Raw genomic sequence first — 25,023 nt, 5'->3', positions numbered from 1 at the left:
AGGAAGGAAGGAAGGAAGGAAATAAAAATAGTCTGGGTGTGAATTAAGAGAAGGAAGGAGGGAGGAAGGAAGTGACGGAAGGAAAGAAGGCATGAAGGCATGAAGGCATGAAGGAAGGAAGGAAGGAAGGAAATAAAAATAGTCTGAGTGTGAATTAAGAGAAGGAAGGAGGGAGAAAGGGAGGGAGGGATGGAAGGAAAGAAGGCATGAAAGAAGGAAGGAAGGAATTGAGAATGAGAAAGGAAGGAAGGAAGGAAGGAACACTGAAAGTCTGGGACAAATTAAAAAAAGAAAAGAAACAGAAGGATTTACTGCCATAAACGCCCACGTACCAGCCTCTCATTTGAAATTACAACATTTTCAGGAGTGAAATATACAGGAGTGTAAATATAAATGTTTTTGTTTTTTAAAACTTAAGATGTTTACATTTGAAAATTTATCTGAACGTATCTCTGGGAAATAAAAATCCTTCCCAAGTGAGTTTTATTGCCTTACCGGCATAAATCTAACTCAAATCACCATTAACCAAAATCAATTTGGTAGATTAATTGCAGGCCCTAAAAAAAATATGTTAAAAGAAACAAACCTAAATCTTCTCTCTTTTTTTGGCAGCAAAACAATAAAACACAGATTAAAGTTTCTCATTTGAGTTACTGACAGCCAATAAAATTTCGACCACCCTACGACACTGCAGGGCTGGTTAGAAATGGCAGCGGAAGCAATTACATACCAGCCCCATATATAGTTATGTTCTAATCATAGTTCCCTCTAAGCTGAGCAGTGAGCAATCGCTCACTTAAAAATTATCATCAACTCAGAGTTTTCCAAACCTGCCCAGAAGCCGAGAGGGAAATTTTATTATTATTTCTGTGTCGCCTAGTCCCGAAGGGACTGCCGCTCAGACACTATACTTTTCCGCCCACCCCAAAAAAAATTTAGAGAGAACACTGGTTCCAATTATAAAGTCCTGTTTGTCACAAAGAATAGGCTGGCAAAAACATTATATACTGTTGTGGTTAGCTCTGGCCCAGCTCCTGCTCCAAGGACTGTGGATGTGGGGGAGACATCCACATGCTGCAGGCCTGTTTTGCCCCCGGTGGAATCTGCTGATGAAGGCTCCTCTGACCAAGAAGACATGAGTGACAGGGAGGAGAGTGTGGCAGACAGCTCAGAAGGAGATCAATTATCTAGCTCCTCCTTGGATTCAGAACAAGAGTTAATGATACAGCCACGCATGCGGAGAGCGATGCATAGGCAACAACAACTGAGAGATTATTATCAAAGAAAATGAGGCCATCTGTGGTTGGGTGGGGCTGTGGCAATTAGTGAGGCTGCTATAAATAGCAGCCTGTGGGTTTGGCCATTGTGGAGGATTATCTGATCGTTGTGTTTCGTGACTGCTTTACTGACTTTGACCTTTTGTGTGCTGCATTTTCTCCACTTTGAAACTAAACCAGAGCAAAGTGTGTTTCACTTTGTGAAAAAAGAAGGACTCTGAATTGCCTCACAGCTGCAAGCTAAGTATCACAGAACTGATAAGGGACTTGTACAAATTACCAGTTTGTTTGGAGACGAGTGCTCTTTGCTATACAAACAGAGGGCTTAGGTTAAGTGAATTTTCCTTATAAAGAACATTGTTTTGAATTTTCAAACGTGTGTGTGTCTGAAATTTGTACCTGTGAATTTTTGGGAGGATTCTACCAGAGAGCCCGACAGAAATATATAAACAGGAAAGGAGGAAGGTGGAGTAATTAATCCTCCTTTGAAATCTGGGAACACGTTTGTCCAAAAGCTGTGACTGGATTAAAAACACAAAATAAATTGGGTGATACCCAACAAATTTTTCCAACTGGAACCAACTTTTGCGGCTGTGAAAGTTCAGGGTGTCCAGGGTGGAAAGCATTTTGAAATCCCCTGATATTTCCCTGACGTTTCCCTGTAACTTGGGATCTGGTTAAGGCACAGTCGTAGATGACGTCATACCAAACGGCTAAGCCGTGGAGAAATATCAGTAGCTAAGGAAGCAAGTTGTTTCCACAGTTATGCTCATTTTTGCTTGACTCTGCCAGGCAGCGCGATCCGTTGGTTTTTTTTTTAACATGATTTTTCCCTGACTTTTAAACATTTTAATACAGTTTCCCCAACCCCCCCCCCCCCCCCCCCGATTTATTTCGGGTTTTTTCATGATTTCCCTGATAATCCCGATTTCCCCGGTTTCCAGGTTTGTTGGACACCCTGAAGTTGTGTTTAAGCATCCCGCCTTCATCTACTCTCACATGCATCGTCCTTCTTTCCCCAATTAACACTTTTTTCTCCTTCCTAAAGACTCACTCGCTGCTTTGCAAAAATTCCTTAAGGAAACCCTTTCCAATATTTCAATTATTTTTTGCTGCCTTCCTTTCACAACTCCAAGAAGTGCAGATTTAATTTAGGGTGGATGAATGAATGGATGAATGAATGGATGGATGAATCTATCTATCTATTTAATGAATGAATCTATTTATCTATCTATCTGTCTATCTGTCTGTCTATTTATCTATGTCTGTCTATCTGTCTGTCTGTCTATTTATCTATGTGTCTGTCTATCTATCTATGTCTGTCTATGTCTGTCTGTCTATTTATCTATGTCTGTCTGTCTGTATGTATGTATGTATGTGTCTGTCTGTCTGTCTGCCTGCCTACCTACCTACCTACCTACCTACCTGTCTCTGTCTGTCTGTCTATTTATGTCTGTCTGTCTGTCTGTCCGAGTCTGCAGAGAGGGGCGGCATACAAATCTAAATAATAAATATCTATCTGTCTATCTATCTATCTATCTATCTATCTATCTATCTATCTATCTATCTATCTATCTATCTATCTATCTATCTATCTATCAGTGGTGGACTGCTCCTGGTTGCAGACGCGCGCAAACACACACACATAGGTACCTCTACCTCAGAAAGCCTCTACTACAAACTTTTCTAGATAAGAACTGGGTGTTCAAGAACCGTTTTCCACTTACAAACCCGAGCCTCCGAAACTGTAACCGGAAAAGGCAGGGAGAAGCCTCCATGGGGCCTCTCTAGGAATCTCCTGGGAGGAAACAGGTCCGGAAAAGGCAGGGAAAAGCCTCCATGGGGCCTCTCTAGGAATTTCCTGAAGGGAAACAGGGCCTCCACCCTCCCTGTGGTTTCCCCAATCGCACACATTATTCGCTTTTACATAGATTCCTATGGGAAAAATTGCTTCTTCTTACAAACTTTTCTACTTACGTAAGTAGAGGGGGCCACTGTATATACAGAGAGAAGGGGAAAGGGAGAGAGAGCGCACCAGGTCTGACCAAGCCAATGAAAAGCCAGAATTATCAACCGATAATTACCCTTAACCATGTTATTACAAATAACAGCATGCCCTCTTCAATGCCGTGCATGTGTCTTGTTGTGTAAGAACACATCCTAATCTCGTTCGTGGAATAATTACACGGATTCCGTTCTGCCAAATGAGACTGTAATTAACCCTAATTGCTCAAAACATAACTCGACTAATTCAAAGAGATCAATTACTATTAAACAACTTAATAAGACAAATTGCTGCACTAATAGAAGGGTGCTGTGCGCGCCGAAAATACCCACATTAACAGGCAACTGGCTGCTGTTTGGTGCAAATTCCATAGCTGAGCCCAAGGAGCTGAGCCACAAACTCTCGGTGTGTATGTGGTGCTGGCACAACCACAATATGTTGTAAGCCGCCCTGAGTCTTCGGAGAGGTGCAGTACATTTATATATTATAAGGCAGAAGCTACAGGATCAAATCCCAGGAAGGGTATGGCTAGCTGATGAGGCCAGAACAAGGCCGAAACAGTGCTATCCTAGTCTCCTTTAATTTAAAAAAAAAAATCTTCAAAAACATGTGATACATACATACATACATACATACATACATACATACATACATACATATATATATTATGTCGGATCACCCTGGTATATTGAAGGAACGTCACAGCTCCTTTTTGCCTCTAGGCCCAACCCAGGGCCATTGCAAGGCAGTTAATTTATTCATAGCTGACAACTATATTCTGTATGTATCAGCTAAAAATATTTGATACACACACACACACACACACACACATATATATATGTAGATTGTTCTGAGTTCGGGTTTTGCCCCGTGTAATATTACACATGTAATATTATCAAAATATTACACGGGGCAAAACCCGAACTCAGAACAATCTACATACATATACCCGTGAAAATCTACGAAAACAAATATATATATATATGTATGTATGTATGTATGTATGTATGTATATGTGTATATATGTGTGTGTGTATACAGTATATATATATATATATATAAATATAAATATAAATATATATATATGACGGTCTTGGTATATTCGGATTTCTTCCCTTGTAGGATTTGGAAATTTCTGGCGACCTTTCGACAAGGTCCCACTCGTCATCTTCAGGCTGGTGTTTCTGTCCTTGTTCTAGGGCGAACACATATATATACAGTGATCCCTCGATTTTCGCGATCTCGATCTTCGCGAAACGCTATATCGCGATTTATCAAAAAATATTAATTAAAAATATTTTCCCACCCGATGACGTCACTCTCTTCCTTTCTCATCTTTCTTTCTCTCTCTCTTTCTCTATCTTGCTTCTTCCTCTCTCACACTCTCTTCCTCCCTCTCTCATCTCTTTCCTTCTCTCTCTTTCTCTATCTCTCCCCCTCTTGCTCTCGAGCGGCGCGTGGGCGGCGGGGAAGACCCAGGGAAGGTTCCTTCGGCCGCCCAGCAGCTGATCTGCTCGGCAGCGCCGCAGCAGCGAGGAGCCGAAGATCCGGGTTTCCCCTTTGCGTGGGCGGCGGGGAAACCCGGATCTTTGGCTCCTTGCTGCTGCGGCGCTGCCGAGCAGATCAGCTGCTGGGCGGCCGAAGGAACCTTCCCTGGGTCTTCCCCGCCGCCCACGCAAAGGGGAAACCCCGATCTTCGGCTCCTCGCTGCTGCGGCGCTGCTGAGCAGATCAGCTGCTGGGCAGCGGAAGGAACCTTCCCTGGGTCTTCCCAGGTGCGGAAGTAAAAACACCATCTGCGCATGCGCGGCCATGGAAAAAAAGGGCGCGCATGCGCAGATGGTGTTTTTACTTCCGCACCACTATATCGCGAAAAATCGATTATCGCGAGGGGTCTTGGAACGGAACCCTCGCGATAATCGAGGGATCACTGTATAGGTGTGTGTGTGTGTAAATTATTCTGAGTTCAGGTTTTACCCCGTATAACATTTTGAGTGTCTGCGACATTTCTGCAAGTCTGCAGAGAGGGGCGGCATACAAAACTAATAAATTATTATTATTATTATTATTATTATTATTATTATTATTATTATTATTATTTTGGCGAAATCACATTTGCTATCATCAGGCTGAAGTTACTGGCTTTGTGCTGCTTTGAATATGGTTTGTTTGCAATTTATTTAAATTTATTTATTTATTTATTCAATTTTTACGGCACCCTTCTCCTTAGACTCTGGACGGCTTACAACATGCTAGCAATAGCACTTTTTAACAGAGCCAGCCTATTGCCCCCACAAACCGGGTCCTCATTTGACCCACGTCGGAAGGATGGAAGGCTGAGTCAACCTTGAGCCGGTGGCGAGATTTGAACTGCTGACCTACAGATCTACAGTAAGCTTCAGATCTACAGCCGCTCCGAGTCTCCGGAGTGGGGCGGCATACAAGTCTAATAAATTATTATTATTATTATTATTATTATTATTATTATTATTATTAAATTATTAATTATTATTCAGTGGCCTGCAGTACAGCACTCTACCTGCTGCGCCACCCCGGCTCATTACTTACCTTTGTTAGTCCCCTTCATCAGACTATTAAAATTCCCATGAAGATCATAGTGGATCTTAATATAATGCTGCTCAATTTGCCTTAATTCCTAATTCTGGGTACATTTTTAATGGCAGTGGCTGACGTGGGTTGGCCTCCAAACCCAAAAGAAGATTTCAAAAATGGCTGCTTACCTGTGCGTCATGTTGATATTCTGGGCCCGCCACTTTGCAGAGCAAATTCTGGTCTCCCAGGTGATGTGGGTGGTTGTGTTGTCCTTCCATTGTAACATGCCAAGCCGTGTCTTTCAGCTGTACTGAAACAAGAACATCGGGATGTCAAAGAAAAGAGACTTCACAAGACTGGGTACAAACGAACTGAAAGAGGGCATCAAGTCTTTCCTGATACGTTTTATGCTTAAGACCTTCCACCATTCTTGTAGCCCGTCTTTGGACCCGTTCAATTTTGTCAATATCTTTTTGTAGGTGAGGTCTCCAGAACTGAACACAGTTATTCCAAATGTGGTCTCACCAGCACTCTATATAAGGGGATCACAATCTCCCTCTTCCTGCTTGTTATACCTCTAGCTATGCAGCCAAGCATCCTACTCGCTTTTCCTACCGCCCGACCACACTGCTCACCCATTTTGAGACTGTCAGAAATCACTACCCCTAAATCCTTCTCTTCTGAAGTTTTTGCTAATACAGAACTGCCAATGCAATACTCAGATTGAGGATTCCTTTTCCCCAAGTGCAGTTTCCATTGCTTTGACCATTTATCTAGTAAAGCTAAATCATTTACCATATTACAGACCCCTCCAGGAATATCAACCCTATTGCACACTTTAGAGTCATCGGCAAATAGGCAAACCTTCCCTACCAAACCTTCCCCTATGTCACTCACAAACATTTAAAAAAGAATAGGACCCAGAACAGACCCTTGTGGCACACCGCTTGTAACCTGTCTCTGCTCAGAATACTCGCCATTCACAATAACTCTCTGATGTCTATGCTTCAGCCAACTTGAAATCCACTGAACTATCCAGGGATTAAGTCCAATCTTCACTAATTTATCTATCAGCTCTTTATGTGGAACCGTATCAAAGGCTTTGCTGAAGTCCAGATAGGCAATATCCACGGCACCACTTGTCCGTTTCTTTCTTAGAACTTTCCTACAGATGGGAATATCTCACTGTGAGATCAAAATATTTTCACTGGGAATATCACACAGGAAATACCCACACTAAAAATCTCCCACTATAAACGTCACACTAAGAATACTGGGCCCATAAGCAATGTAAAGGAGTGTGCAGAGTAACCCTTTAGTTACCAAGGGCACACAGAGGAAATGTGGAGGTGGCCGATATCTAGCTGATAGCCCAGAGATACTAGTAATAATTCAGAAAACCAGATACATGAAGTGCATAAACATTATTTACTTTGGCAAATAGCTTAGTCAAGAGCAAACCTAGTCATACATCATTACATCAGCCAATACTCTCAAAACATCTTTCAGCTGCGGCGAGGGGGGCGTTTGCCCAAGTTCGTCTGGTGCACCAGTTGTGGCCCTATTTGGACCGGGAGTCACTGCTCACAGTCAATCATGCCCTCATCACCTCGAGGTTCGATTACTGCAACACTCTCTACATGGGGCTACCTTTGAAGAGTGTTTGGAAACTTCAGATCGTGCAGAATGCAGCTGCGAGAGCAATCATGGGCTTCCCCAAATATACCCATGTTACACCAACACTCCGCAGTCTGCATTGGTTGCCGATCAGTTTCCGGTCACATTTCAAAGTATTGGTTATGACCTATAAAGCCCTTCATGGCACAAGACCAGATTATCTCAGGGACTGCCTAATGCTGCACGAATTCCAGCGACCAGTTAGGTCCCACAGAGTGGGCCTTCTCCGGCTCCCATCAACTAAACAATGTCATTTGACGGGACCCAGGGAAAGAGCCTTCTTTGTGGCCGCCCCGACCCTCTGGAACCAACTCCCCCCAGAGATTAGAATTGCCCCCACCCTCCTCGCCTTTCGTAAGCTTTTTAAAACCCACCTTTGCCTTCAGGCATGGGGGAATTGAGATATTCTTTCCCCCTAGGCCTTTACAATTTATGCATGGTATGTTTGTATGTATGTTTGGTTTTATAATAAGGGTTTTTTAGTTGTTTTAGTATTGGATTGTTATATGCTGTTTTTTATTACTGTTGTTAGCCACCCCGAGTCTACGGAGAGGGGCAGCATACAAATCCAATCAATCAATCAATCAATCAATAAATACGTATACTGTACAATATTATAAGCCTTTTTCAATTCATATACAATACTATAAGCTTTACTTACAAAATATCGTGTTTTTCAGAGTATGAGATGCACCTTTTTATATTAAGATTAGATTTATTGGATTTATATGCCGCCCCTCTCTGTAGACTCGGGGCGGCTCACAACAATAGTAAACAATACATAGTAACAAATCTAATATTTAGCAATCTAAAAGTCTACGGAGAGGGGCGGCATACAAATCTAATAAATAATAATAATAAATAATAATAATAAATAATAATAATAAATAATAATAATAATAAAAGGGGCTCCCCCAAAACTCCAGTGTGTCTTATACTCTGAAAAATACGGTAGGTCAAGGGTGGTTGGGATACCACAAGGTAATGAAAATCAGGCAAGCAGCAAAACGAGAAATAAATTGTTTCCCGCCTACAGGGTGACAACTAAGAACTAAGAAACCATTTTTCCAGGTAGCTTTGCAAAGGAACTGGCAAAACACAGTATTACAGCTATCCCACCTCTCGTGTCAACCAAGAAAAAAATGAAACACCAATAAATCTTTGTAGAGATAAACAACCCCCTCCCTACACAAACCAAGTACAGTATCTTTGGTGGCTCTTGGGACCGTTTTGATTTTAGCTCGGGCAGTTTCAAAGATGGAGAAAGCATCTTTTTTTGTCAGGAGGAAAGAGAGAAAGGAGGAAGGGGAAACAGTTAAATTTAACCACGTTCCAGAAAAAACACAGCAGATAGAAGAAGGGAGACCTCTTTCTGGCATTTACTCCACCTCTGTCAACTATATCAGCCACGGATTGGGCAGTGGTTAGAGTGTAGGCTACTTCCACTGATTGCCGTCTGGCTGCAAGTTTGGCAGTTCGAATCTCACCAGGCTCAAGGTGGGCTCAGCCTTCCACCCTTCCGAGGTGGATCAAATGAGGATCCAGATTTTGGGGGGCAAGAAGCTGACTCTAAATTGCTTAGGGCTGTAAAAGCACTATGAAGCAGTATAGAAGTCTAAGTGCCGTTCCTTCCTTCCTCCCTCCCTTCCAGTATTGCAGGCTAATTTTGCCAATTGCCAGGAGTTCGATCCTGACCAGCTGAAGGTTGACTCAGCCCTACCGTCTTTCCGAGGTTGGCAAAATGAGGACGCAGATTGTTGGGGGGAAAAGGCTAACTCTGTAAACCGCTTAGAAAGGGCTGTAAAAGCAATTTAAAGCAGTATATAAATCTAAGTGCTATTGCTATTTATCTCTGTCTTTCTATTATCTATCCTCTATCATTTATCTATTATCTATCTATCTATCTATCTATCCATCTATCTATCTATCATCATAAATATCTATCTAACATCCATATCTATCTATCATCCATCTATCCATCCATCCATCCATCTATCATCTATCATCCATATATATCTATCATCTATCTATCCATTTATCCATCATCCATATCTGTCATCTATCTCTCTATCTATCATCTATCTATCTATCCATCTATCCATCCATCCATCTATCATCCATATCTATCTATCATCTATCCATTTATCCATCTATCATCCATATCTATCATCTATCTATCTATCATCTATCCATCCATCCATCCATCCATCCATCTATCCATCTACTGTATTATCCATATCTATCTATCATCTATCTATCCATCTATCCATCTATCATCTATCCATCTATCATTTATCTATCTATCATCTATCCATCTATCATCCATCCATCCATCCATCTATCATCTATCCATCTACCCATCTATCCATTCATCCATCTATCCATCCATCCATCTACCTACCTACCTATCATCTAAGAGCCATGGTGTCACGGTGATTAAAATGCATAATTATTGGTCTGTGCATGTACTAATTAAGGCTTTCAATGCATCTTCCAGATAGGATCTGAAGGAGAGGTTCAAGAGGTCACTTAAAAAAAAACATCACCAAACAGAAGCATCAAAACCGTAAGCCTTTTCTTCTTATTCAATTCCTATTCTTATTCCTAGTCAATCACATTTTCTTATTTTGCCCTTAACTAAACCATCTTCTGTCAAGATGCTTTGCAAGACTCTCAATATTTTTAAAACCGTGCACCCCCACCGTCCCCACCTTGAGTCTGCATTCTCTGAACAGGGATCACAAAACAGCCTGCCTATCCTGGGCCCCTGATCCCAGAGTGATTTTTACGGTCTCTAATCCTGCAGCATTTATGCCGCCGGCTCTTGTAAGGAAAATTTCATCTGTCGTTAGTATTCTTGTGGCAATTTTGCCGGCTCAACCTTTAAATCTCATCCATCATGGTAAAGAACGCCGGCAGCGAAAGCGATAGTCATATATACACTTCCTCTTGGTAGAGCCCAATTACTATCAACAACGTTCTTTGATTTATTTATTTATTTATTGATTGATTGATTGATTGATTTGATTTGATTTGTATGTCGCCCCTCTCCGTTGACTCGGGGCGGCTAACAACAGTGATAAAAACAGAATGTAAAAATCCAATACTAAAACAGCTAAAAACCCTTGTTATAAAACCAATCATACATACATACAAAACATACCATGCATAAATTGTAGAAGCCTAGGGGGAAAATAATATCTTAGTTCCCCCATGCCTGACGGCAGAGGTGGGTTGTGAGGAGCTTACGAAAGGCAAGGAGGGTGGGGGCTGTTCTAATCTCTGGGGGCAGTTGGTTCCAGAGGGCCAGGGCCGCCACAGAGAAGGCTCTTCCCCTGGGCCCCACCAAACGACATTGTTTAGCTGACGGGACCCGGAGAAGGCCCACTCTGTGGGACCTAACTGGTTGCTGGGATTCGTGCAGCAGAAGGCGGTCCCTGAGATAATCTGGCCCGGTGCCATGAAGGGCTTTATAAAAAATTAGTTTATAATATAAACTACAAAAGGAAATATGGGAAAGGAAAGGAGGGGAAAAAGGAAGGGAAAAATGTAGGGCAGAAGGAAAAAAAGAAAGAAAGGGTGTTGCCTTCGGACTCCCTTTGGTGGAGTAGAATAAGATAATAGCATCAAAATAATAGCATTTGTTTTCCACTGTAATATAAACTACCGTAACCATTTCTATAAACAACAGACTTCAGAGGATAATTAGAACTGCAGAAAAAACAATTGCTTCCGATCTGCCTGGATACTGCACGAGTCAAAAAGAAGGCTAAAATTATTTACAGACCCATCACATCCTGGACACAAACTGCTTCAACTCCTGCCCTCAAAACGATGCTATAGAGCACCGCACACCAAGACAACTAGACACAAGAACATTTTTTCCCCCAAACATCATCACTCTGCTAAACAAATAATTCCCCCCAACACTGTCAAAATATTTACTAAGACTGTATTACTATTTTTCTCATCCTTCCTAGCACCCATCTCCTCCCACTTATGACTGTAACCTTGTTGCTTGTATCTTTACGATTTATATTGCTTTATTTCCTAGTATTTGATTGCTTATCAGTAACCTATGACTATCGCTAAGCATTGTTATGATTCTTGATGAATGTATTTTATTTTTTTCCACTGAGAGCATGTGCTCCAGAGACAAATTCCTTGTGTGTCCAATCACACGTGGCCAATAAAGAATTCTATTCTATTCTATTCTATTCTCTATTCAATCCTATTCTACTCTATTCTATTTTCTTTCTATTCATTTTATATTCTATTCTATTCTCTATTTTCTATTCTACTTTTTATTCTATTCTGTGGATTTTCTATTCAGTTATCTATTACGGTATATCCTATCCTATTCTATTCTACTCTATTCTATCTTCTTTCTATTCATTTTATATTCTATTCTATTCTATTCTCTATTTTCTATTCGATTTTCTATTCTATTCTGTGGATTTTCTATTCTACTCTATTCTATTTCTATTCTATTCTCTGGATATTCTATCCAGTTCTCTATTATATCCTATCCTATTCTATTCTGTTCTCTATTTTCTATTCTATTCTCTCTATTCTCTATTCTATGCTATTCTCTATTCTAGTCTCTGTATTTTCTAATCTATTCCATATTCTATATTCCATTCTATTCTATATTCTATTTTCTATTCTATTCTCTGTATTTTCTGTTCTGTTCTATTCTCTATTCTATCCTATTCTATTCTCTATTTTCTATTCTATTCCTATTGAGTTTGAGTTTAATTGGATTTGTATGCCGACCCTCTCCGAAGACTCAGGGCGGCTGACAGCATATAAAATAGACAGTAATAAACAAGCCGATTAATATACATTAAAAATTCCATTATTGTTATTCTATTCACATATCTGATTGGCAAAACCCCAAATCGAAGTTTCTTTTCACACACACACACACAAATACAAACTCCAGAAGCAGTTTCCAAGCAGAAACAAAAAGCAATTGTGCTTTTTAAAAAGTTGTTTGTTTGTTTTCTATAATCAAAGCCTCCGATTTAGCCCTTTCTGCTACCTCCGCCAACCTTTGCCGCCCTTCGTCCATCTGTGGGAAATCTGATCGCTGGCTACGTCCAGCCACTTTCTCCCTCCTCTCGCAAACGGCCAGCGGAGAGTAACGAAGCTCATTTCCTCGCCCCAACCTGGACGCAGACAGATGCTATTCGGGAAACGCCGGTTTAGCCCTGAACTGAATCATTAAGCATCCAACAGCCTTTTTTCCCCCTCCAAACACAGGGATCTATTTACTGTAAACGCGCACGGTCTGAAGTCCTCTGCCGGGTTTTCTCGGAAGGCAATCTGAGGTGACTCAGAACGTCGGTAAACAGAGCCATTGAAACAGGCAGATCTATCAGCAATAAGGCAATTGAAGACAGCGAGCGTTTTTCCTAAGAAAAGTGTCTTGATAAGCTCTAGAGCAGTGTTTCCCAACCTTGGCAACTTGAAGATATCTGGACGTCAACTCCCAGAATTCCCCAGCCAGCATGCAGAAATCTAAAGTTAAAACCCCAATTTCTTAAGACCAGTCATCCACATCCATTCTTAAACAGAAATTCATCCATCAGCTGGGGCTAGATGTTAAATGTTGTGGCTCCAAACTTCCTGGTAGAGATGGGTTTCTAAGGCCTTGCAGAAAGCAGGGGGGGCAGTATGAAATCTCTGGGGGGAGTTGATTCCAGAGGGCCGGGGCCACCACAGAGAAGGCTCTTCCCCTAGATCCCACCTAGGTCTCACCAGACAGCAAGAAAACAAGATGGTGACGCATGCGCAGTGCCAAAAACCTAGCTTCTGCACATGCTCAGAAGTTCCCATGGTACAGATATATATGCACATACATATATATATATATGAAGGTGTTGGCATATTCGGGATTCTTCCCGTGTAGGTTTCAGAGATTTCTGGCGACGTTTCGATGAGGTCCCACTCGTCATCTTCAGGCTGGTGCTTTTGTCCTAGTGTTCGCCCTAGCACAAGGACAGAAGCACCAGCCTGAAGATGACGAGTGGAACCTCGTGTGTATATATATGTACATATGTACTTATTTGCCGAGAGGCAACTAAGGAGCTGTGAGGTTCCTTCAATACACCAGGGTGATTCGACACAAAAATATGTAACCCTTCCCTGGTGCAGAGCTGAAGGGATTGGATACTGTAGCCTAGAGGATAATTCTCTGCCTTACAAGGCAAAGGTTGCAGGTTCAAGTCCCAGTGGGTATGGCTAGCTGATGAGGCCAAAATAAGGCCGAAATAGATCTATCCTAGTCTCCCTTAATTTTCAAATTCAGCAAAAAAACATGTGACATATGTACATATATATATATATGTTACAATAGTCTATTTGGAATGTGGGTGGACCTGCCTGGAGGTGGATAGAGGGGTTGCAAATTTTTACTACCACTGTGGGCGTGGCTTACTGTGTGGGTGTGGCTTGATGGTCATGTGACCGGGTAGGAGTGGCTTGACAATCTTGCGACTGGGGGTGGCTTAAAGGTCATGTGACTGGGTGGGAGTAGCTTGCCGACCAAGATAAGTTTTCAAATAGGTGCTTGGACTCTTTTTCAGCTGATTAAGTCCCATTATTTGCATAGCTACAAAAAGGACAAATGACAGACGGCATGATTTGTTGAGGAGCACAGTCACATTTTAAGGTTTAGCACTGAACCCAGCAAGGTTCAGCAGGATAACAGATTAAGCAACCAGTTCAATTTTCTTTCATTGCTATAAAAGCTCAGTCCTAGATAATGATTAAAATGATTAAAGGCTTTATGGGTAAAAACAGACTAATTATTTCCTATTTTAAAAGTAATTAAAGATCATACTAAGACACTAGAGAAGGAAGGACAATAAAAAAACCCTATGAAGTATTCAATAAATAGCGCGTAAACCTACTAGCCCCACTGTGCCCCCACTCACCACTGGGTTGTGCCCCACAGGTTGAAACCTGCCACTCTACAGACCTGAGAAAGACCTTCAACTAAGTTTGTTTGTACTTCCAAGATGTGGTAGAGACGGAGAGAGTTTTGACATGAAAAAATAATAATAATGTTTAAAAACCCAAACTTCTCTACTCGGAATGAGGTAGTGCAGATGACCTCAAAACCCCACTAACTTCCTTTCCCCTACCCCAGCTCTTCACATCTGGTGTTGCTTCAGGGAGGTGTGAAACCTCTGTTCCCATCCCTGGAATCCACACCCCCCCCCACACACAATGCACCCGCCGATGTAATGTGGTTCACAACAACCACACAACCGTCTATGAAACCAACCCCGCTCATCTACTTTTCGAGCCTTCGAGCCAAGCTTCCACTCTGCTCATGTTTATATTCCTGTCTTGAGTCGGCAAGATTAATCGTTCAACAGAAAGGCAGGGAGATGTTTCCACGTTGTTGTTGTTGTTGTTGTTGTTGTTGTTATTGTTATTATTATTATTATTATTATTATTATTATTATTATTATTATTATTATTATTCTGTCAGTACAACACAGCAAACGAGATCACTAAGCTGGATTTCATATTTCATCACCAGTCGGGCGCTTCCCAAGCACCTAGGACTGCGTGATGTAGCGGCGAATTATGTTTGCCGATCCCAGTAAAGCGGCCTTTTGCAATTGACAGGTGGAGATTTTGTCAATTCCGATGGTTTTCAAATGTCCACTGAGATCCTTTGGCACTGCGCCCAGCATGCCAAGGACCACTGGGACCACTTTCACTGGCTTATGCCAGAGTCGTTGCAGCTCGATTTTTAGATCTTCGTTTTTCACTAATTTCTCTAGCTGCTTCTCCTCGATTCTGCTGTCCTCTGGGATTGCGATGTCGATGATCCATACTTTCTTTTTCTCCACGATCACAATGTCTGGTGTGTTATGCTTCAGAATTCGGTCAGTCTGAAGTCAGAAGTCCCACAGTAGTTTTGCTTGCTCATTTTCGACCACTTTTTCAGGCTTATGATCCCACCAGTTCTTTGCCACTGGTAAGTAGTAGTTCCGGCTCAGGTTCCAGTGGATCATCTGTGCCACAGCATCATGTCTATGCTTGTAGTCAATCTGTGTGATCTTTTTGCAGCAGCTGAGTATGTGATCGATTGTTTCTTCTGTTTCTTTACACAGTCTGCACTTTGGATCGTCTGTTGATTTTTCAATTCTGGCTTTGACAGCATTTGTTCTAATGGCCTGTTCTTGTGCCGCCAGTATTAGTCCTTCTGTCTCCTTTTTGAGTGTTCCACTTGTAAGCCATGACCAGGTCTTTTCCTTATCCACTATTATATTATTATTATTATTATTATTATTATTATTATTATTATTATTATTATTATTATTTAGACTTGTATGCCGCCCCTCTCCGAAGACTCTTCTATCTTCATTCACACACAAAAATAATAATAACTAAAATAAAAATCCCACTTTGGTAAAAGTCACTCGGTAGGTGTGAGGTAAATCCCCTCCCCCTCCTCGGCCTCATTTTCAGGGGCCAAAACTGGCAATCAAACACAAGGAGAAATATTTAAATCTGCCATTTTGTGTTTGCGTGAGTGTGGAGGTGAAGGGATTCATTTAAAGTCAGCAACCTTAAACACACAAAGGGCCCCAAAGGCCCGAACCGGAAGCCCACCACTCCACTCAAGGGCTGTCCGCCGCCGGCGCTAAGGGGGCGGTCCCAGCGACGGGCACGGGCATGTCCAGCGCATGGGTGCACACCCCCACACATGAAAAATTCTGCTTCTGAGCACGTGCAGAAGCTAAATCTTGCATGAAAATGCACACACAAGCGAGACTTTGGCAATTTTTGCAGGGTTTTTTGCTTCTGCGTATGCGCAGAAGCAAAACAATCGGTTCGGTGAAAATTGCCAAAATCTCACTCACGCGAGTGTCCTCACACAAGATTTGGCTTTGGGTGAATGTGCTGAAGCCAAATCTCATGTAGGGCGCGCGGTGGCGCACACATCCCAGAATGTAGTACCCACTCTATAGAGTGGCCCACCCCGGGAGCAGCCCATCACTGCCCCACTCAATTCTGGAGCCAACCAGGAGTCCAGTTCCCCCACCATAGAGTTTCCTCCTAGCACAGCACCCTTTTTCCTCTGCCGACCAGACATCCGGTTCCCCCACCATAGACTCTCCTCCTAGCACAGCGCCCTTTTTCCTCTGCCAACCAGACATCTGGTTCACCCACCATAGAGTCTCCTCCTGGCATGGTGTCCTTCTTCCTCTGCCAACTGGAAATTTGTTTTCCCCCACCATAGAGTCTCCTCCTAGCACGGTGTCTTTTTTCCTCTACCTGTCCTAACCAAAAACCCTATCAACTGTGGAACCAACTGGCAACAGGAACCTGCAGCAGAAGGATGAAGGAGCCACATGCAGCTCCAGAGCCGCAAGTTGCTGACTCCTATGGCATATCAGATCTGCATGGTCGTCTTGTCCAGAAAAATCAGTTCAGTTGATGCTCTTAAAAGATGTGAGCAAGGAGACTTTCATGGATGTGGGTCCAGATTTACCTACATCCCAGTGTCTGGCTAGGTCCCACAGAGTCGGCCTTCTCCAGGTCCCGTCAACCAGACAATGTTGTCTGGCAGGACCTGGGGAAAGATCCTTCTCTGTGGCGGCCCCGGCCTCTGGAACCAACCCCCTTCCTCCTGGCCTTCCGCAAAGCTTTGAAAACGCATCTCTGCTGGCAGACATGGGGGCCATGAGTGCTGAGGCCTAACTCTATCTGATGCTATGAGTGACTAGATTAAATGAGTGTGAGTGATTGTGTTAGGGTAAAAGGGGTTTTAGATTATTATTTTTAGTTTTTGTAGTATTTTAATATTAGATTTCTACACGCTGTATTGTATTTATTATGTTTTACGCCACCCTGAGTTGGTTGAGTAGGGTGGCATAGAAGTCTAATAAACAGACAAACAAATACATAAATAAATAAACAATAAATATAATTGTCTTTTTCAGAAAAATCAGTTCCATTGATGCTCTTAAAAGATGTGAGCAATGAGATTTTCGTGGATGTGGGGGTGAAATCTAGATCCAAGGTATTTTGCCCAGGTTCGCCTGGTGCACCAGTTGCGGCCCTATTTGGACAGGGAGTCATTGCTCACAGTCGCTCATGCCCTCATCACCTTGAGATTCGATTACTGCAATGCTCTCTACATAGGGCTACCCTTGAAAAGTGTTTGGAAACTTCAGATCGTGCAGAATACGGGCACGAGAGCCATCGTGGGACTTCCCAGATTCGCCCACGTTTCTACAACACTCCGTGGCCTGCACTGGTTGCCGATCAGTTTCCGGTCACAATTCAAAGTGTTGGTAATGACCTTTAAAGCCCTACATGGCATTGGACCGGAATACCTCCGGAACTGCCTTCTACCGCACGAATCCCAGCGGCCGATAAGGTCCCAGAGTTGGCCTTCTGCGGGTCCCGTCGACCAAACAATGTTGTTTGGCGGGCCCCAGGGTAAGAGCATTCTCTGTGGTGGCCCCGGCCCTCTGGAATCAACTCCCCCCGGAGATTAGAACGCCCCCCACCCTCCTTGTCTTTCGCAAATTACTCAAGACTCACTTATATCGCCAGGCATGGGGGAACTGAGACATCTCCCCCAGGCTTTTATATTTTACGTTTGGTATGTATGTGCTGTATGGTTTTAATTGCTGGGGTTTTATATATCTTTTCTTTTAATATTAGATTTGTATCACTATTATATTGTTTTTATTGTTGTGAGCCGCCCCGAGTCTTCGGAGAGGGGCGGCATACAAATCTAATAATAATTATTATTATTTATGCGCCTTTTCTTTCCGTTCCCCCCCCTCTTCTGAAATCTGCTGCCCCCCCCCTCAAAACCCCCCAATTACTTCTCCGTCAATGAGGAAGTCCAGGTTCTAGAAGGATCTCATCCGCTAACCGCTAATAGGCGTCCATTCTATTTATAAATTCACCGTTATCTGCTGGGGTTTTCCTGCTTCTCGCTGTTGGTCTCTAGCTAGTGCTGTATTAGTCACCGTTTCACGGTTCAATCAGATGTTTGAATGGATTCTTTATCCTTTGCTCGAATTCTTTTAAATTTCCCCAGGCCACCGCAGTGGGAAGGCAAGTTATAATTTAACTAGGTACCTGCAGATTTGCATCATCAAAAGCCACTGTTAAAAAAAAAGAAAAGAGCAAGGCTTTTTTCCCATTTGTACACCACGCTTTCCACACATCCACCCATTAATAAAAATTTCCGGCCGCTGCAACCAAAACATCATCCGGCAGGGCTGTTTAATTAAGTAATAGTGCAAATTATTGTTTAGCATCTGACTCTGCAGACAAGATTCTGGTTCTTTTCAATTACCGGCCTGGTCTGCGAAAGTACATAGCGTCCCCACCTTACAACTACTTCTTTAGTTCAAAGTTACAACAGCACTGGGGAGGGGGGGATTACCGTATTTTTTCGGAGTATAAGACGCAACTTAGTTTTTGGTGAAATAGGAAAATAGGGGGGGGGGGATCTGCCTACCAGATATTTATTTGGCTAGCATCCTTAGTCTGGTCAGATTCAGGACATTATTTTATCCCCTGGTTAGGGCTTTAAAAAAAACATATTCGGAGAGAGTAACAATGAAAGAGCTTGCAAGATACTAAGAGCTGGGAACATCGTTAGCACCTGGTTAGGGCTGGAAAGAAACATTCTGAGTAAGTAAAGCAATGAAAAACAACCTGCACGGACTTAGGGCTTGGAAAACATTCTTTGCAGAGAGTAACGATGAAAGAGCCTGCAAGCCCCTAAGAGCTGGGAACATTGTTAGCACCTGGTTAGGGCTGGAAAGAAACTTACTCAGAGTAAGTCAGAGCAATGAAAAAAAACCTGCAAAGACTTAGGGCTTGGAAAACATTCTTTGCAGAGAGAAACTCCTCCTCTTCTCTCTCCCTATTCCTTCTCTTTCCCTCTCCTCTATTCCCTCTTCTCCTCTCCTCTCTTCAGTTCTGTTCTCTTCTCTCTCCCCTATTCCTTCTTCTCCTTGCCTCTCCTCTATTCCGTTTCCTTACCTATTCCTTTCTTCTCTTCTATTCCTCTCCTCTTCTCTCTTTCCTATTCCTTCTCTTTTCCTCTCCTCTATTCTCTTTTCCTCTCTTCCCTGTTCTCTCTTCCCTATTCCTTCTCTTTTCCTCTCCTCTATTCCCTCTTCTCCTCTCCTCTCTTCTCTCTTCCCTATTCCTTCTCTTTTCCTCTCCTCTATTCCCTCTTCTCCTCTCCTCTCTTCTCTATTCCCTGTTCTCTTCTCTCTTCCCTATTCCTTCTCTTTTCCTCTCCTCTATTTCCTCTTCTCCTCTCCTCTCTTCTCTATTCCCCGTTCTCTTCTCTCTTCCCTATTCCTTCTCTTTTCCTCTCCTCTATTCTCTCTTTTCCTCTCTTCCCTGTTCTCTCTTCCCTATTCCTTCTCTTTTCCTCTCTATTCCCTCTTCTCCTCTCCTCTCTTCTCTATTCCCTGTTCTCTTCTCTCTTCCCTATTCCTTCTTTTCCTCTCCTCTATTCTCTCTTCTCCTCTCCTCTCTTCTCTATTCCCTGTTCTCTTCTCTCTTCCCTATTCCTTCTCTTTTCCTCTCCTCTATTCCCTCTTCTCTTCTCCTCTCCTCTCTTCTCTATTCCGTTCTCTTCTCTCTTCCCTATTCCTTCTCTTTTCCTCTCCTCTATTCTCTCTTTTCCTCTCTTCCTGTTCTCTTCTCTCTTCCCTATTCCTTCTCTTTTCCTCTCCTCTATTCCCTCTTCTCCTCTCCTCTCTTCTCTATTCCCCGTTCTCTTCTCTCTTCCCTATTCCTTCTCTTTTCCTCTCCTCTATTCTCTCTTTTCCTCTCTTCCCTGTTCTCTCTTCCCTATTCCTTCTCTTTTCCTCTCCTCTATTCCCTCTTCTCCTCTCCTCTCTTCTCTATTCCCTGTTCTCTTCTCTCTTCCCTATTCCTTTTTCTCCTCTCCCCCATTCCCTTCTTTCCTCTCCTCCTTATTCCTTCTCTTATCTTTTCTCTTCTCCCTCTTCTTCTCTTCCCATCTCATCTCATCTATTATTCCCTTGAAACTAACTATACCTAAAAATGCAAACTTGATGCTTTGTTGCCACTGTGTCTGATCGTATATACGTTGCACTATTTACGATTCAATGTTCTATTCATATAACTCTTATCTCTGTCTGTCCATGAGACGGCCCCAATCAGCCTCCAATAAATTCCCCTGGAAGATTAAGTTGACAGGAACCTTTCAAAACGCATTTTGAGCCCCCCGTTTCATCATTTGTATGGTGCCCAAACTGAAAAAATAATGAATCAGGAGAATTTACCCACATTCGGATACCCTGTGCGATGTCTCCTATCCTTGAAATATGAAAATAAGAGGATAAGCTCCTTGTCTAGAAGCAAAAAATATTCCCTAATCTCATTTGGCATGTGCCAAATCTCATCTTGGACATTTGAAAATCCTTTCTCCTGTAAAGTAAAACCCAGGTTAAGCATCAAGAGAGACTTTGGTGCATTTTTAACCCGTCAGTAGCTTGGAAAAACAGGGGCGTCTCTCTACACCTTCAGTTTCAAGTTTTTGCTCAAGTTGTAAAGGCTGGAGACCATAGTTCCCTCTAAGCTGAGCAGTGAGCAATCGCTCACTTAAAAATCATCATCAACTCAGAGTTTTTCAAACCTGCCCAGAAGCCGAGAGGGAAAGAGTGAGAGGGAAGGAGAGAGAGAGGAAGAGAGAGAAACAGATAGAAAAAAGAGAGGAAGGAAAAGAGAAAGAAAAAGAATGGGAGTAAGAAAGAGAGAAAGAAAATCAAAATCTAGTTTGAAACTAGCTCAACTATTTATTAAGTGGCATTTTGATATTGATAGAGTTGCCCTATTATGAGCTCACTGTTATAGACACAGAGTACAGTATTTTATTTTGAAATTCTCTGAGGCAAAACAGGGTGGGTTTTTTATTTGTTTGTTTGTTTATTTATTTATTTATTTAATATTTCTGTGCCGCCCAGTCCCAAAGGGACTGCCGCTCAGACACTATACTTTTCCGCCCACCCCCCCAAAAAATTAGAGGGAACACTGCTGGAGACCACAACTTTGGCTCTTGAAAGGCCTTCAGATGTCGGGATAGGATAGGATAGAATTTGAAATAGAAGAGAAGAGGAGATAAATCAGAATAGGATAGGATAGAAGTGAAGTTGAAATAAAATAGAAGATAAATCAGAATAGAATAAATCAGAATAGAACAGGAGTTTAAAAGAATAGAATAGAATATAGGATAAGATAAGATAGGATAGAAATAGAGTGAATTTGAAATAAAATAGAAGATAAATCAGAATAGAACAGAAGTTTGAAAGAATAGAACTGAATTTAGAATAGGATAGGATAGAAGTGAAGTGAATTTGAAATAAAATAGAAGATAAATCAGAATAGAATAAATAGAATAGAACAGAAGTTTAAAAGAATAGAATAGAATATAGGACAAGATAGGATAGGATAGGATAGAAATGGAGTGAATTTGAAATAAAATAGAAGATAAATCAGAATAGAACAGAAGTTTGAAAGAATAGAATTTAGAATAGGATAGGACAGGATAGAAGTGAAGTGAATTTGAAATAAAATAGAAGAGAAGATAAATCAGAATAGAATAAATAGAATTGAACGGAAGTTTGAAAGAATAGAAGTGAAATGAAGTGTAGTGAATATGAAATAAAATAGACAAGAAGATAAATCAGAATAGAATAGAAGAAAATAGAAGTTTGAAAGAATATAATAGAAAGGAAAGACTTCATGAACTCAATCTGTATAGTCTGGAGGACAGAAGGAAAAGGGGGGACATGATCGAAACATTTAAATATGTTAAAGGGTTAAATAAGGTTCAGGAGGGAAGTGTTTTTAATAGGAAAGTGAGCACAAGAACAAGGGGACACAATCTGAAGTTAGTTGGGGGAAAGATCAAAAGCAACGTGAGAAAATATTATTTCACTGAAAGAGTAGTAGATCCTTGGAACAAACTTCCAGCAGACGTGGTTGGTAAATCCACAGTAACTGAATTTAAACATGCCTGGGATAAACATATATCCATTGTAAGATAAAATACAGGAAATAGTATAAGGGCAGACTAGACGGACCATGAGGTCTTATTCTGCCGTCAGTCTTCTATGTTTCTTTTAAATTCCGCATCTGTATTGTGACACCTATTTTGAGCGACAGGGAGCCACATGGAGCTCCAGAGCCACGGGTTGATGACCTCTGGGTTAGAAACCACTTTTTATGGTGAAATCGTGCCATTCACCCATTATGGCAGGGGTGAATTTTAAGGAAGGAGGGGGAAGGAAAGTCTAAAAGCAGCAAAATTATGAGCCAGGCTAATAAGGATTTGCTGCTAAGATGCATTTCTTCAATTATCGGTGAACGCCGACGTCCAATCTTCAGGGTTTTTCCTCTGTCCTGGCTGGGCTCCGCATCCGTTTTAAGATGAATGGTTCTTTGCTGGCAAAGCCGGCTCTTCAAGGATCTAATAAGTTCCCCCAGGATTTGGTGCTGTAGTTACTTTCCCTTCTTTTCCGCGGAAAACAAAGGTTCTTTCTCGCCGCGCAGCTTCTCTAACATTCCGAGGTACACAACAGACCACAGAGCGCGTTGTGTTGGTTAATGGAACGACATTTATAACTCAAAGGCAGCCTTGTTCTTTCGGCTGCAGCAGCGGTGTAAACAACCCTCGGATGGAGGAGACGCCGTGAATTTGTTTTCCCGCGAATCTTTGATGCCAGTGTGTCTTTTTTCCTTTCGCCTCCTGGTCTTCAGACGGACCGGAATAAACCAGGCACAACCGCTTGTTTTCGTTTTGCTTTTTCTACTACAGAATTTCAGAATCGGAATAGAGCTGCAAGGGACCTTAGAGGTCATCTAGTCCAGCCCCCTGCTCAAGCAGGAGATCCTATACCTGTGATGGCAAATCCATGGCACATGGAGCCATATTGGAGGGCACCGGATTAGGGTATCTACGACACCGCCTTCTGCCGCATGAATCCCAGCGACCGGTTAAGTCCCACAGAGTGGGCCTTCTCCGGGTCCCGTCAACAAAACAATGTCGTTTGGCGGGCCCCAGGGGAAGAGCCTTCTCTGTGGCGGCCCGGCCCTCGGGAACCAACTCCCCCCGGAGATTAGAATTGCCCCCACCCTCCTCGCCTTTTGTAAGCTCCTTAAAGCCCACCTTTGCCGTCAGGCATGGGGGAACTGAGATATTCTTTCCCCCTAGGCCTTTACAATTTATGCACGGTATGTTTGTTTGTATGTATGTTTGGTTTCACAAATAAGGGTTTTTTAGTTGTTTTTAGTATTAGTTTTAGTATTGGATTTACATGATGTTATATATTATTGTTGTTAGCCGCCCCAAGTCTACGGAGAGGGGCGGCATACAAATCCAATAAATAATAATAATAATAATGTGAGATGTTGCCTTATGTCAGCTGCAGCAGACATGTGTGCGCTAGCCAGCTTATTTTTGGCCTTGGGAAAGGCCGTTTCACGCTCAGGATACTTCAAAAATATATGTGTGTGTCTTTTCCTTTCATCTCCTGGTCTTCAGACGGACAAGAATAAACCAGGCGCACTGAGAATGAAAGGGAAGGGAGACTACTATAGATCTATTTCAGGCTTATTTGCCTTCATCGGGTAGCCACACCCTTACTGGGATTTGAACCTGGGGCTCTGCCTTGTAAGGCAATGGCCTTATTTATTTATTTGTTTGTTTGTTTGTTTGTTTATTCCATTTTTATGCCGCTCTTCTCCTTAGATTCAGGGCGGCTTACAACATGTTAGCAATAGCACTTTTTAACCGAGCTAGGCTATTGCCCCCACAATCCGGGTTCTCATTTTACCCACCTCGGAAGGATGGAAGGGTGAGTCAACCTTGAGCCGGTGATGAGATTTGAACCGCTGACCTTCAGATCTACAAGTCAGCTTCAGTGGCCTGCAGTACAGCATTCTACCTGCTGCGCCACCCCGGCTCTTAGCCTCTAGGCTGCAGTCTCATCTCCTGTATCAGCTTGTACCAAGAAAGGGTTATGTGTGATTTTTTTGTCGAGTCACCCTGGTATATGGAAAGAGCATCACAGCTTCTTTTTTGCCTCTCGGCCCTGCCAGGGGCCATATTCCAAGGCAGATAAGCTTTTTATAGCCGACAACTATAATCTATAAGTGAAACATATTTTTGCTGATAATGAAAAGGAAGGAAGACTACTATAATATATACTGCTCAAAAAAACAAACAAAGGGAACACTCAAATAACACACCCTAGATCTGAATGAATGAAATATTCTCATTGAATACTTTGTTCTTGTACAAAGTAGAATGTGCACAACAGCGTGTGAAATTGACTATGAATCAGTGTTGCTTCCTAAGTGGACAGTTTGATTTCACAGAAGTTTGATTTACTTGGAGTTATATGGTGTGGTTTAAGTGTTCCCTTTATTTTTTCGAGGAGTGCATATATTTACAATACCATTAGCAGAG

At 42.2% G+C, this 25,023-nt stretch overlaps 1 protein-coding gene across 5 annotated transcripts in view; it reads right to left on the bottom strand.

Annotated features, from left to right (window-relative positions):
- The window catches only part of NEK6 (NIMA related kinase 6), an 82,363-nt gene that overhangs the window by 42,603 nt on the left and 14,737 nt on the right, over positions 1–25,023 (bottom strand). For 2 of the 5 annotated variants that reach the window (XM_070758853.1, XM_070758854.1), the window contains exon 2: positions 6,023–6,139. In XM_070758853.1, coding sequence (XP_070614954.1) covers positions 6,023–6,112 — 90 coding nt within the window. In that variant the 5' untranslated portion in view covers positions 6,113–6,139. Of the gene's footprint in view, positions 1–6,022; positions 6,145–12,555; positions 12,588–25,023 lie in introns of those variants that run through there. The other 3 variants (XM_070758855.1, XM_070758852.1, XM_070758851.1) reach the window with 2 other exon arrangements.

The sequence above is a fragment of the Erythrolamprus reginae genome, chromosome 8 (genome assembly GCF_031021105.1).
Source record: "Erythrolamprus reginae isolate rEryReg1 chromosome 8, rEryReg1.hap1, whole genome shotgun sequence".
NCBI lineage: Eukaryota > Metazoa > Chordata > Lepidosauria > Squamata > Dipsadidae > Erythrolamprus > Erythrolamprus reginae.
Note: the sequence above shows the minus strand (reverse complement) of the source record. Positions and strands in the feature narration are given on the sequence as shown.